The sequence below is a fragment of the Leishmania major genome, chromosome 30 (assembly GCF_000002725.2).
Source record: "Leishmania major strain Friedlin complete genome, chromosome 30".
NCBI classification, from domain to species: domain Eukaryota; phylum Euglenozoa; class Kinetoplastea; order Trypanosomatida; family Trypanosomatidae; genus Leishmania; species Leishmania major.
The window spans coordinates 368,639-381,772 of NC_007271.2; the positions used below are offsets into that span (position 1 = coordinate 368,639).

At 58.1% G+C, this 13,134-nt stretch overlaps 2 protein-coding genes across 2 annotated transcripts; both read left to right on the plus strand.

Annotated features, from left to right (window-relative positions):
- Positions 1–1,224: 1,224 nt before the first annotated feature.
- LMJF_30_1100 (putative DREV methyltransferase) lies at positions 1,225–2,136 on the plus strand (the record flags this gene model as incomplete). The annotated part of the gene is made up of 1 exon (XM_001684653.2): positions 1,225–2,136. The coding sequence occupies one exon, from the start codon at positions 1,225–1,227 to the stop codon at positions 2,134–2,136; it is 912 nt and encodes a 303-aa protein (XP_001684705.2).
- A 3,828-nt stretch (positions 2,137–5,964) lies between these two features.
- LMJF_30_1110 (putative RNA-binding protein) lies at positions 5,965–7,824 on the plus strand (the record flags this gene model as incomplete). The annotated part of the gene is made up of 1 exon (XM_001684654.1): positions 5,965–7,824. One exon carries the CDS (start codon positions 5,965–5,967, stop codon positions 7,822–7,824), a length of 1,860 nt encoding a protein of 619 aa, XP_001684706.1.
- Positions 7,825–13,134: the final 5,310 nt, after the last annotated feature.

A 13,134-nucleotide genomic window follows, 5' to 3' on the forward strand; every position in this document is an offset into this window, starting at 1 on the left:
TCTCCCCTCCCTCATATGAGCATGGGCGCATCAATTAGTTCTTTATCCTTCTGCTTCCTAACACCCGCCCTGCCCCCCCCCCCCCCTCACTCACTGACACACACACAGACACATTTCGTTTCTCATTTTGTTTCTTCACCTCCATCAATAAACAAACAGGAAATTCGAGAAAACGCGAGAGATCCCAAAACGCAAGCCCTATTTCGTCAGGTACACGCTTAAAACTCAGGCCACCTTGCACACTTTAAAACCTCCTCCCTCCCTCCCTCCCTCCCCCCAGAAAAATCAAACAAGGACACACAAATGGTGTGGCCAAGACGTGAAAACAAAAGGGGGCGGCGAACGCTGCCGCTTCTGCAGGCAGGCCGTGCGTGAGGTCGTAGGCTCTTTCAGTATCGATTTGTCTTTGCGCTATGGAGAGAGAAATTGCGTGTTGGCCAGCTGTTGACGCCGACCTGTGTGCAAGTGAATCGGCACATCGACGCACACCACAAACCTCTTGTTTCGGTAGTTTTTTGCCTTGCTCTGGAGTTTTCATCCTAGAGCAGATGCCCATGGCGCTGAAAGGGTGCCACAGTGCATTTTTCGAAGGCAAGAGCGAGAGGGCAGCAAGCAACTGACGGCACAGTGCTCAGCTTCTCTCTCGCCTCCAGGCTCCGTGGCTGACTCGAGGCCATCGCAGCAGCAGCCATCCACGCCGGGATTGATTTCTACGGGCTCATCATCATCCTTTCGGTCTCCCTTCCTTCTTTTTCGTTGGACTCTTTGCTCTCGTTTGGTGGCCCGGGCAGTATTATGACGCGGTAGCAATAGCCGATCCTCCTGTCTCCCCTTCCCCAATCACTCATTCTCTCCTGTCCACTCCGCACCACACAGGGCAACGCTCGGACGTGTATGTTTGTCACTCCTCTTCCCCCTGTCTGGTGGTTGAAGAGGTGTGTGAGTGCTTGAGCGGGTGCGCGTGTGAGTGGGTATAGGCGTGTGTTCGCGCAGAGACTGAGCTCTCGTAACTCGTACCCGAAAAGCTTTCCCCCTCCACCCCACCCCGCCCGGTGACCTACTTCCTTACAAGCTCAAAACTAAAATTTACAGCCCCGAGCTGCATTCCAAGGCGTACAAGCGCCGCGACGACAGCAGGGCTTGCTTACTCTCTCGGTTTCTCTCCTCTGCTTTCCCCCCTGTCTGTTCTTTCCGTCCTTTCGTACTGGAAAAGCAAACAACAACATGCAGGCACTCTCGAAAGATCTGCAGCTGTACATCAGCGGTCATCGCGGCCGCCCTGCACTCATCTACGAGCCGAGGACGAGCCTTATCTCACACTCCCTTCTGCAACTGTTCGAGGCGTGCAACTGCGACGCGGAAACGACAGCCTTTCTTATCCGCTCCCGAAATATGAGTCTGTGGAAGCTGATGCTGGCGGACTTCCTCTCTGTCTTTCTTTCGCGCACCACCGCGCAAGGCATCGTCGGACGTGGTATGATGTTCGTGTACTCGACGGAGCAGATCCGGCGCTTGCTGCGACCGCCACAGGCGCCGCTCACGTCCCCACTGCCGTCGGACTTCCAGTTCGACAGTCTCCTCGACATCGGCGCCGGCGATGGCGGCGTGACGGCAAATATCGCCCCTCTATTCAAGAAGGTGTACGTGACGGAGTTTTCGGTATCGATGCGGTGGCGGCTTCGTCGCCGCGGCTACGAGGTGCTGCCGCATGATGACCCCTTTCACATGAACACCGCGGAGCAGCTGCTAGACCGCCGCTACTTTGATGTGATTGCATGCAACAATGTGCTCGACCGCGCTGACATGCCGGAGACACTCCTGCGGGAGATGCGGGACTCGCTCAAGCCGAACGGCCTCCTAGTGCTCGCAGTCGTTCTGCCATGGTGCCCGTTCGTCGAGGACGGCCCGCAGCAGAAGAGACCCAGTGAGCTTCTCCCGATGCAGGGCGGGGAATGCTGCCGCGGTGCCTCCTTTGAGCAGTCCATGTCGAAGTTGGTCGAGAACGTGCTGGTGCCAATGGGCTTCGAGGTCGTTCGCTGGACCAGGCTCCCCTACCTATGTGAGGGCAACCTCCGCATCGAGTATGCGGTGCTAAACGATGCCGTGTTTATCCTGCGTAAGAGAGGCGATGTCTAGAGCCCTGCGTAGTCGTTGTCCTTTCTCCCTCTCTTCCCTCTCCTCTGTGCTCCCGCCCCTCTCTGATCCGTGGGATGCACAGCGCGAGAGCGGCGGCGAAATCCTTGCTTCGACGCCGCTGTGTGCCCCTGTCAGTGCGTTTCCTCATTTTTGTTTCGTTACTCTTCTCCTTTCACTGGTCCGGATGACTCTGAGAGGGAGGGAGGGAGGACACACACCGCTCAGTGCGTCGCATCCTCAGGGTCCCGCACGACCCACCATGCGGGACGAAGCCGAGCAGCTCCCTTATGCCCCCGGACCAATGCCGAGCCCCTTCTTGTGGGGGCTGGATCAGGCACCCCACGCCGCGGGGGGGGGAGGACAGAGCGGCTCATCGCTGCTGATGCCGGCGGTGGGGCCGTGGACGCGGTGCTGCGGCGGTGCACGCTTCTGCGCCATCCACATGATGGGCGAGGTGTCGACGTGACTGGAGCGTGTATCCGACCCCCGGCCGTCGCACCGCGTACTGGTGTGTGGGGAGCCGGCGCCACCGCACCGCCTCTGAGCAGAGAATGCACCAGGGGTGGCGCCCGGCATAGTGGGGGCGGGGGAGGGCTGCGGTGAGGCGACCTGCGAGGCCGCGGGTGGGCGGGCAGAGTTCGGGGCATGGGGCGGTGCTCTCGGGCCGACTGAGTCGGCGCATTTGGTGTACCGGGCGTGCCTCTCGCTCTGCTTGGCACGGCGCGGATGGGGGGCCTGTGGCAGGGCCTGCAGGGGTCAGAGCGGCGCTTGACTCGTGTTGTGTGGGGGAGAGCGGACATGCATGGGGAGGCAAGCGCGCAAAGGAAAAAAAAACAGCAGGAGAACGCCTGCTCCTGTTGTTCTTTCTCCGTTTGTGTTTCTCTCCGTTCTTTTCTCTGCGCTGCCTCGCCGGGAGTTCGACGTATCGCGAAGCCGGCATCGCGCGGAATCCGGCCTTCCTTCTCTCTTCTCTGTCGATGGTTTTGCTTTCGCGCTGCCCTCCCCCCTTCCCCCCCTTCCTTCGACCCGGTGTCCCCATCTACCGTCTTGTTGTTTGCTTTATGCCGCATAAATATTTTTACTGTTTTTGTTTTGCCTGTTTATCTGTGCGTATCTCCTGCACACGCACGCTCTGCCGCCCCTCTCCTTTTCACTGTTGTCGTCGTTGTTACCAGTGTCTCCATGCATCTATCATCCGACACCTCTTTCTTCCTCTTCCTCCCCACACCCTGGCGACATACGCATACCACGCAAAGGTGAGGGCGAGGCAAATGCGAGGAGGACGGGGGCTGTTGCGACGCTGAAGGGAGCGAGAGTGAGCCTGCAAGAGTGAGTGTTTTTTTTTTCGGTGCGCATGAGAAGAAGGCGAGAGGGAGCGGGGGGTGGTGGCAGAGACGACCCTGCGCGCAGACATTCGCTCTATCGTCGTCTTCTCACTGTTCCCTTCTGCTGCCTGCTCTCGTTAGACCTGCCCCTTCTCCATTTTTTCTTCTTCCAGGTTCCGCACCTCGAATTTTGGTTTTGCATGTTTTGCTCTTTTCTTCTGGTTTGCATCGCTGAGTGAGCCAGACAGAACAACAACGCAGCCAAGAACGAAAGAAAAACGCAAATCCGGATACACTGCACGCATGGACATGCACGCAAGCGCTTTAGCAGCGTTGCGCGTGTGCGTTTGTGCGTTTGTGTGTGTGTGTGTGTGTGTGTGTGTGTGTCTGCTCCTTTTTACTGATGCGCCTGCCTCTCGCCTTTCCTCTCCCCGGACGATCGCCTCATCTCCCCCCTGCCCTCGATGCTCATTCCCTATTCTGCTCGCTCTCTCGATTAGTGCAGCTCCGCGTCTATAAACGCGTCATATGCCTCTGCGAACGTGTCTTCCTCTCTCTCTCTCTCTCTCTGTGCAGTACTGCCGTCTCTTCGTTCACTTGGTCACACCTCTATCGCCGCATCAGCGGCGCACCTTACCGAGGCAGTACGGGACGTGGGGGCGGGACGAGAGAACGGGACCGACTGGGGTGTTATGGAGAGGAGAGCGGGAGGTCGGGAGTTAGCAGAGTGAGCAGGAGCGTGGATGCACCGGCACCAAGGCTGAACATGACAGGTGTAGGCCAGTTTCCCAAAAAAGGAAAAAAGCGAAAAGTGACGGCAGCACACACTGCAGGTGCAATGCTATGCATGTACATCTGTAGGTGTGGGCGGATGAGTGCTTGTGTGCAGCTTCCTCTTTTCGGTGTGCACGCTGCGGTGCTCTTTTCGTTCTATATATATATTTATATGTGTATATATATATATACAGGCTTTCCAGGTGTTTGGTATCTTTGTTGTTTGTCGCTGTTTTTTTGTTTTGGTTTCTGTTCGTGCTTGCTCCTCCTCTTCGTAAGCTGTGTGTGTGTGTGTCTCGAAGTAACAGTTGTGTGTGTTGTGTGTCGGAAGGGGGGGGGGTGCAGCATAGGCGTAGCAAGGAACGAAATGAAGCGATGAACACACACACACACACACAAAAAAAGGAAGTAGCAGCAGCACAGCGGTGCCAAACAAACAAAAAAAAACGAATACGCACTTCTACGCGCCGCAAGTGCGGATCGGCTCTTCTCTTTATCTGTGTGCGGGTGATGCTATCATGTCCACCGCGTCTCTGGTCTAGCGGAGCGGTATCTCTCTCTTTCTCGTGGTTTGTTTCTCTTGTCGGAAGGCTAGGAAAGCCTCCGTTTCGGCCGGCGCTGCCTTCTACATCTTCTCCTTTTCGTTTCCCTCCCTCTCTCCCCCTCTACGCACACGCACACACACTCAGCCAGCACAGTGAGGGAGCTAAGCTGCCGCGATACAGGACAAGGTCCCTTCTCCTGCCCCCACCAAGAAGACAAAGGAAGGAAAGCAAGAAGCTCCACGAGAGAGGCAGCAGGGTCATTGCCTTCCCCGCTCAGACTCCATCGCAGCGCAGACGAACGAAACCACGAGCGCAGGTGTGTGCGGGCTTTCGCGTGTCCTTTTCTTTTTGTTTTGTCGACCGTTGCTCATCTTTTTGGCACCTAAGAGCTGCCTCTCGCAGCTTCGCTGACGCTCCTACACTCACCCATCTGAGTAGTGCATACACGTGCACTCGCGTCGATGAGCGCGCCTCCGATTCCACCGGGCAAGATGCCTCCGCGACCGCCGGGGATGAAAGCGATGCCGCCCATGCCCCCCGGATTCAAGGCACCGGGTCACGGTGGGGCAGCGCCGCCCATGCCGCCGGGTCGTGCACCACCGCAACCACCCGGCATGCGCAGTGGTGGCCCGCCGCCGATGCCGCCTGGCATGGTGAAGCATGCACCGCCGCAACCCCCCGGGGGAGCGCCAGCAGCCGCTGGTGGCGGGTCATACCCTCGCTATCCTATGCCACCCGGCCACAGCGGCGGTGGCGCTCCTCTGCCGCCGTTGGGAGGTGGCCCGCCGGTGCCGCCGCAACAGCCCGCGCACAGTGGTGCTCCACCGTCGAGTGCGCCGCGCTACCTGATGCCGCCGTCCGCTATCAGCGCAGAGGTGCCGACCATCTCTCCCTACGCCGCATCTGGTGCTCCTGCGCCTCCGCCGCAGTCCTCGCACCCTCAGCAGTACCCCCCACAGGATCCATACGGCGGCGATCGGGGCGGCATGCACCCCCCGGGGCGGTACGACGACGACTATGACGGCGGCAGCCGCAACCGGCGTCACGGCAGGGGGGAACGCGGTCACCGCGGCGGCGTTGGGCGCGAGCGTGGCGGCGACCGTCATGACCGTGGCGAGCGCCCCGAGCGGAGCAGTCGCCGCGGCGGCGGCCGTCACCGAGACGAAGCCCCTCGCAACCCGCCGATGCGCGACCCGACGAACACCGTCTGGGTCGGCAGCTACGACCCGGCCTTTCACTCGCGCAGCATGCTGTGCCGCGCATTCTGGCCTTTCGGCCGCGTCATGGAGATCTCAATCCACGATGGCAAGTCGTACGCCTTTGTGCACCTGCGGCGCACCGAGGAGGCCAAGGCCGCCGTCGACGCTCTCATCGAGAGCCGCGAGTTGGGTGCCGCGATCTTCAACTACAGCAAGATGCACGACTACACAGAGGAGGAGATGAACCTGCCGCATGATCCCAATGTTGTGGAGGAGCCGCCTATCACGGACCCCGCGCCGGCACTAGCGCCTGGGGCCCGTCGTCAGCGCGAGTACGACGGCAGCCGCGACCCACGTGACGAGCGTGGCGCGCGCGAGGCGGAGCACGGTCGCGACGCTCCGTTGCCCCCGCCGCGCCGCGCGCGGCACGAGCGGGAGGCCAAGGAGCCGTCCAACGTGCTGTGGGTCGGCAACCTAGTCCCGTACATCACGAATGAGAAGCTGACTGAGGTGTTCGAGGTGTTCGGCCCCATTTCGAGTGTCTCCCGTCTTGGCCGCTCCAACATGGCCTTCCTGCACTACGAGACGGTCGAACAGTGCACGATGGCCATTGAGACGATGAAGGGCAGACCGATTGAGGGGGTCATGCTAAGTTTGAACTATGGCCACGACGCTCAGCATGCGAGCGATGCAGCAGGTGGCAGCGGCGCTGGCGCAGAGGGACCGGCGGGGATGACCGGTCACAGTTACGGCAATGTCCCCCTCACCGCCGACGGCATCCCTGTCAACGAAACGCCAACGAACATAATCTACCTCGGCCATCTCCCCGCGGATGCGGATGCCAAGAACGTGGAAGATCTGTTCGCGCCTTACGACGGCTTCATCTTCAGCAAGTTCGTTGCCAGCAACGGGATCGGGTTTGGCCACTTCGATACAATCGAGTCGTCCCGGGTGGCGCGCGCGGGGCTGTCCAACGCCATGATCAAGGGGACACCGATCCGTGTGAGCTTTGGCAAGCACAACCACACATACACCATGGCGGACCGGCGCCGCATCGGCGAGCCAACCCTGGACAATGGCGGTGGCGAGTTCAACTTGGATGCCATGATGCGCGGCCCCGGCGCGCAGTTGGACGGCACTAACGGCGCTCTTGTGGCTGGCGGCTACGGCGGCGGGGCGGGTGCCGGTGGGGCGTTGGTGCTACCGGCGATGGGCGGCGGCGCTGCTGGTGGCGGCATTGGCGGTGCAGACACCAACGTGTACGCTCGCAAGCGCGAGGCGCCGGAGATGAACATGGACAACCGCCTTCAGTCACTTTTGGGCAGTACGTACAACAACTGCGGCGCCAGAGGCCTCGAGATCAGCCCGAGCCAGATCCAGGCAGTGTGCCAGCTCGTCGACAACTGCGTCAGCGAGTCTGCGTGCGAGACGCTCCGGCAAGCGCTCATGCTCTACTCCCCGCTGCGCTCCGTCCACGTCTTCAACGTGGTGGCGAAGCGCATGAAGGAGTTCCCTGATGACCCACACAAGCGCCTCTTTGTGTTGTACGCCGTGACGCACGTGCTGCTCGGCGTGTCCACCGAGTATGTGCCCTTCACGGAGGCAGTGCTCAATGCCTACCTCATGGTGCTGCTGGTGGCGAGCGAGGGACAGACAAGCAGCGGCATGGATCGCCTGACATTCATCATAGAAAGCTTTCAGCAGCACCCGTTCATCGAGAAGAAGTCCAACGCCGGCAAGGAGTACGAGGAGCAGTTTCGGGCACAGCTGGACGAGATCACCAACCGCGCGAAGGCCGAGCAGGATCTGCGCTTGCTGGCGACACGCCGCCGCCGCCGCAACTGATCAAGGTGGTGGTGTGTGGGGGGGGCCACCTGTCCCCCTCCCAATCCCGCTTGTCCTATCGGCGGTTGGCGGTTCACTCCTTCTCCGCGTCCTGTCCGTGCCTTTTCTATCTCTGTGTGTAAGTGCGCATGTTGGCGTGCGCGAGTCTAAGCAGTGTTTCGGTTGTTCCCTTTGGCTGTGTTGTTTTAGGCCCCCCTCTCCCACCCCGGGCATCCGCCACCGTCTCTCTCTCTCCCTCCCTTTCGTTCTCTGCGTCTGTGCCGGCGTTCTTGCGTTGCTGTTGTCGACAGAGTTGGGCATCCCTTCCCTTCCCATAATGATTTGAAGACGAACGTAACCGAGAGCCACGTGACATGCTTTGTGTAGCGGTAATGCTCGTGTGGCGCACCGTGCATGTGCGTTTTTTTGTGTGTGTGTGTGTATGTGAGAGGCTCCTTTTGTGGTGTGCTGCGCTCTTTTTCCGGCCGGCTGCCCCGCCCTCGCTCACCTCCATTTGACGGCCTCTTTGAGCTCGCTCCTCCTCTTCTCACCATCTCCATGTGCACACACACATGCACACACGCACACACGCACGCACGAAGTTAGATGAACAACGGCAGCCGGTAAAACAACATAAAAAGAAATGTTCGCCAACAAAGAGAGAGAGAGAGCGCGAGGCATGCGAATCGGGGTGCAGCTGTTCGAGCGAAGAGCCTTTGTTGTACCCGTGAACACAAACGAAGGCATCCAGCATGTGTCCTCCCTTTCTCCCTACTTTCCCTCTTACCGCTGTTTACTCTTGCCCGCCTTAACGCTCTACCGCGAAATCGCCGCCCAAGCACTCACCAGATGCACCATATCACCACCTCCTCGCTCCTCCCTCCCCTCCTCTCTCTCGGTGCCACTCAACAGCATGTTGTTTCCCTTCCATTCTGCACCGCTCCGGTATGCCCCCCTCCTTTCTTTCGATTCGGTCTTTCCCGTCACCCTTTGCCTTTCAAAGTCTGCAATGTCGGACATGTGCACTTCTCTCTCTCGTCTCTCTCTCTCTCTCCCTGCTTCTCTTCCTTTCCTCATCCTCCATCCCCCATCCCACTAGACCGTCATGTCACCACCACTGGTGCATCGCGCGAGGAAGGGAGTCACACTGAGAACAGAAGAAGACAGAGGAGCCCGACGCCGTGGGTCTCTGTATCTTTGCCTGTGTCTGCTCTCGATTCGTCTTTGCAAGCTCTCTTTCTTTCCCTGCCTGTATCTCACATTCCTGCTGCATCCATGAGCCTCGCTCACTGCGCCCTTCCTCTTCTCTATCGCTGTTGTCCCTCGGCCGTCGTCGTCTCTTTCTCTTTTCCCCTCCCTCCTCTTCCAATCATCCACCTGCTGCGAAGGAAACAAGCAAGCTCTCTGCGGCAGGCATGGCGCCGTGCCACGAGGTGACACGGCAGACGTGCACAGTAGAAACTTCGCGTTGCCCAGTCTTCACGTGCACTGCAGGCTCGCTCCCTATCTTTCGCTTCACAGACCCTCTACACCAACGCCCCCCTACCCCTTACACGTTGATCGTATGCATCGAGCTCCACGGCGCGCTCGTGCGCTTGATAGGCATGAAAGAGGTACGGAGTGCACACATACATACACGTATGCATGCATGCATAGATGAAGATGGATAGAGCACTGCAGTGTCATTTCTTCGGGGACGCGCCTGTCTGCTCTCACTCCCACGACTGTGATGACACCCAGCCTCACACCCTCTCCTCTGCAGCAGCTTTCTGCTTACTATTCACAGTCCCAGTACGGTTAATCGTGGCACTTCGAACTCTCCTTCTCGATAGAGGTTGTTGTCATCAAGGCCGTACGAGATGCACGAGCTTCGTGGTGCGACGTATGTCGGTGCGTTGTTGTCGATACTGTGGGGCTCTCAGCACATTGTCCACTGCCTTTTTAGCCTTCTGGTGGGCGTGCTCAAGTGCACACCTACGCAAGCATTCGACGAGAGAGAACTAAAAAAGATTCGTTACCACTTTTCTGTGCTCACGAGAGGGGTGTCCTCCCCACAGACGCACAGACACACACACACAGCCACCGGGAGCAGGCAGCTTTCACCAACCAGCTTCTCATCTCCGCAAAGGGCTGGCGCGCCATCGTGCCCTCCAGCTCTTGCCAACATAGATGAACTGAAGTCAAAGTGAAGAGCGAGAAGCGGAAGACATCAGAGGGGTCACACCCCTCCCCTTCTCGTTCCACGCACTCGCATAGGCTGCTGCAGTGGGAAAGGAGGGAGTCTGTCGTGGATGATGCTCCATTTTGCGCTGTCCCCTTCGTGTGTGTCGGGTCTCTCTCTCTCTCTGAGTGTGTGTATGCGCGTGGCTCTGTGTGTGGTGGTACGGTGGTTGTACACACGCTGCATCAGTACAGCGACATCATCTTTCCGAGTGGTGATGCCTGCTGGCGATGCCAGCAAGAGTCTCTTATTATTATCTGTTTGACACCTTCATGCTGTCCCTAAGACGGAGGGAGGAAAGAGTGAGTGTGTGTGTGTGTGGGGGGGGCGCAGCGTAGTGCTGTGTCACTTTTCCCTCCTCGTTTGCGGTGTTCAGCTTTAACCAACCAGCTTCGTATCTTGGGAGCTGGGGCTTGCGAGTACGCATCAGCCGCACTCTCCGGTAGATACTTGAGGTCAAAGTAAAGAGCAAGACGGGATGTATCTACGCTTGAAAGTTGCGTATGTGTTTATGTGAGTGCTCATGAAGGGGACGACAGAGTTCGCAGGAGGAATGCTTGATGGATACGCTGCATCAGTACAGCGACATCATCTTTCCGAGTGGTGATGCCTGCTGGCGATGCCAGCAAGAGTCTCTTATTATTATCTGTTTGACACCTTCATGCTGTCCCTAAGACGGAGGGAGGAAAGAGTGAGTGTGTGTGTGTGTGGGGGGGGGGCGCAGCGTAGTGCTGTGTCACTTTTCCCTCCTCGTTTGCGGTGTTCAGCTTTAACCAACCAGCTTCGTATCTTGGGAGCTGGGGCTTGCGAGTACGCATCAGCCGCACTCTCCGGTAGATACTTGAGGTCAAAGTAAAGAGCAAGACGGGATGTATCTACGCTTGAAAGTTGCGTATGTGTTTATGTGAGTGCTCATGAAGGGGACGACAGAGTTCGCAGGAGGAATGCTTGATGGATACGCTGCATCAGTACAGCGACATCATCTTTCCGAGTGGTGATGCCTGCTGGCGATGCCAGCAAGAGTCTCTTATTATTATCTGTTTGACACCTTCATGCTGTCCCTAAGACGGAGGGAGGAAAGAGTGAGTGTGTGTGTGTGGGGGGGGGGCGCAGCGTAGTGCTGTGTCACTTTTCCCTCCTCGTTTGCGGTGTTCAGCTTTAACCAACCAGCTTCGTATCTTGGGAGCTGGGGCTTGCGAGTACGCATCAGCCGCACTCTCCGGTAGATACTTGAGGTCAAAGTAAAGAGCAAGACGGGATGTATCTACGCTTGAAAGTTGCGTATGTGTTTATGTGAGTGCTCATGAAGGGGACGACAGAGTTCGCAGGAGGAATGCTTGATGGATACGCTGCATCAGTACAGCGACATCATCTTTCCGAGTGGTGATGCCTGCTGGCGATGCCAGCAAGATTGCGTGGGATGTGCGGTATTCGAGGTGCACTTGCGATGTATATGTCTATGTAAACTTTGTGCGCATGCGCTGTGGGTGTATCTGTGCCTTGCATGGATCTTTCGAGACCCGCGAGGCGAGAGAAAGACGAAAGTGATGGCGAAGGTAACCGAATGGGATGCGTAGGTCTAGTCGTCGACGCGCGCGCATGCTTGTGGGCACACCTGCACTCTGCCGGCACGCAAAAGCACTCGCACGCATACAAACACACACACACACACACACAGATGCACTACCATCGTCGTACCGTTGATGATCAAATTAATATATATATATTTCGTGAGCTCCATCGGAGCGCTCTCCTGAAGTTTAACCTGTCGTATCTGGACCCTTCAACTCTGACGTACAGCGTGTGCGTGGACGTGTGCCTGTATGCGTGTCTCCCTCAGTCTCTGCTGGGGACCTGCGAGTATGAGCGGGCGGGTGATTAGAGCGACTAGAGCTTGCGCACCTCCCTGGAGGCGAAGAAAGACACATCACGTGCCTGTGTGATGCTGCTCATTGTCCCCTCTTCAGACAGGAGAATCGTTGGCCTGGTTGTGCTGCACTGGTGAGTGTCAGGAAAAGTAAGGAGAGGGAGCACGCCGAGGTAGGGCACGTGTGGTGCTGCGCCTGCTGCTCCTCTCATTGCGCGCGGTTATGGCGGTGCTATGCATGTCTCTTGCTTTTCTCGAAGTGGTGTGCCGCGCATACTACGTCGGCGGCCGTTACCGCGCGCACGTTGAAGCCCAGAAGACACGTGACAATGACAAAGAAGGCTCAGCCGGATAGGGGCGGCTGAAGGAGCGGCCAAAGGAGGCGAGCAGGGGAGAGAGGCCGACTCCCACCGCTTTAAAGTTTGGGCGAAGTTGTGTGTGTGTGTGCCACCTGGTGCCAGCCCAGCCCGCTCTGCTATCTACGCGACAGCACCCCTTTTTTCGTGTGGTTAGAATGATTGTCGGGCTTCACGCCACCCCCTCCTCGCGACGGGATGCGGTATCCTCCCGTCCGTTCGCCACTGTGACGGCTTGCGCAGGAAACGAACAAAGGAAGAGGCGCTCACATCCACCAACCCCCTTCTCTCACTTCCACATGCGCGGTCTCCTGTTCACGCCTCACCTTCTCCTCCCCTGTCTCTCTTTCTCTCTCTCTCTCGCGCGCGCGCGCTCGCTCTGCACGTGTCACGCGGGGTGGGGGGTTGGTCCACGCGGTTCACAGTCAAACGGGAAAGCCGAACGAACACGCGAACGATACCAACGAACGCCAACTACCACAAACGAAAGAGGCAGTGAGAAGGACGAGGCGAATAGGGAGAGAGAACTGGCGTGTTGCTGCCTTTACTGTCTGCGACTGCCTGGGTACCTCCGTGCGTGTGCGCGTCTATCTTTTGCGGTCGTCCACACGTGTTGCGAGTGAGTGTCCATCGTTGTCTTTGGTGTGCTCTCCCTCTCCCTCCCTCCCTCTCCCTCCCTCCCTCCCTCCCTCCCTTGCCTTGGTGTGTCTTGTCTTGCGTCTCTCCCAACGCTGCAACGACGCGCCACGACGAGGCAAAAAAAAGTGAACAGCGTGAAAAAGTAGCCAAACAAGTCAATAAAACACACGTGCACACATCCACACTGAACCGTATATCTTCCGCAGCAAGCACAGCGTGCCTTTTCTCGCTCTCTCGCTGTCTCTCTA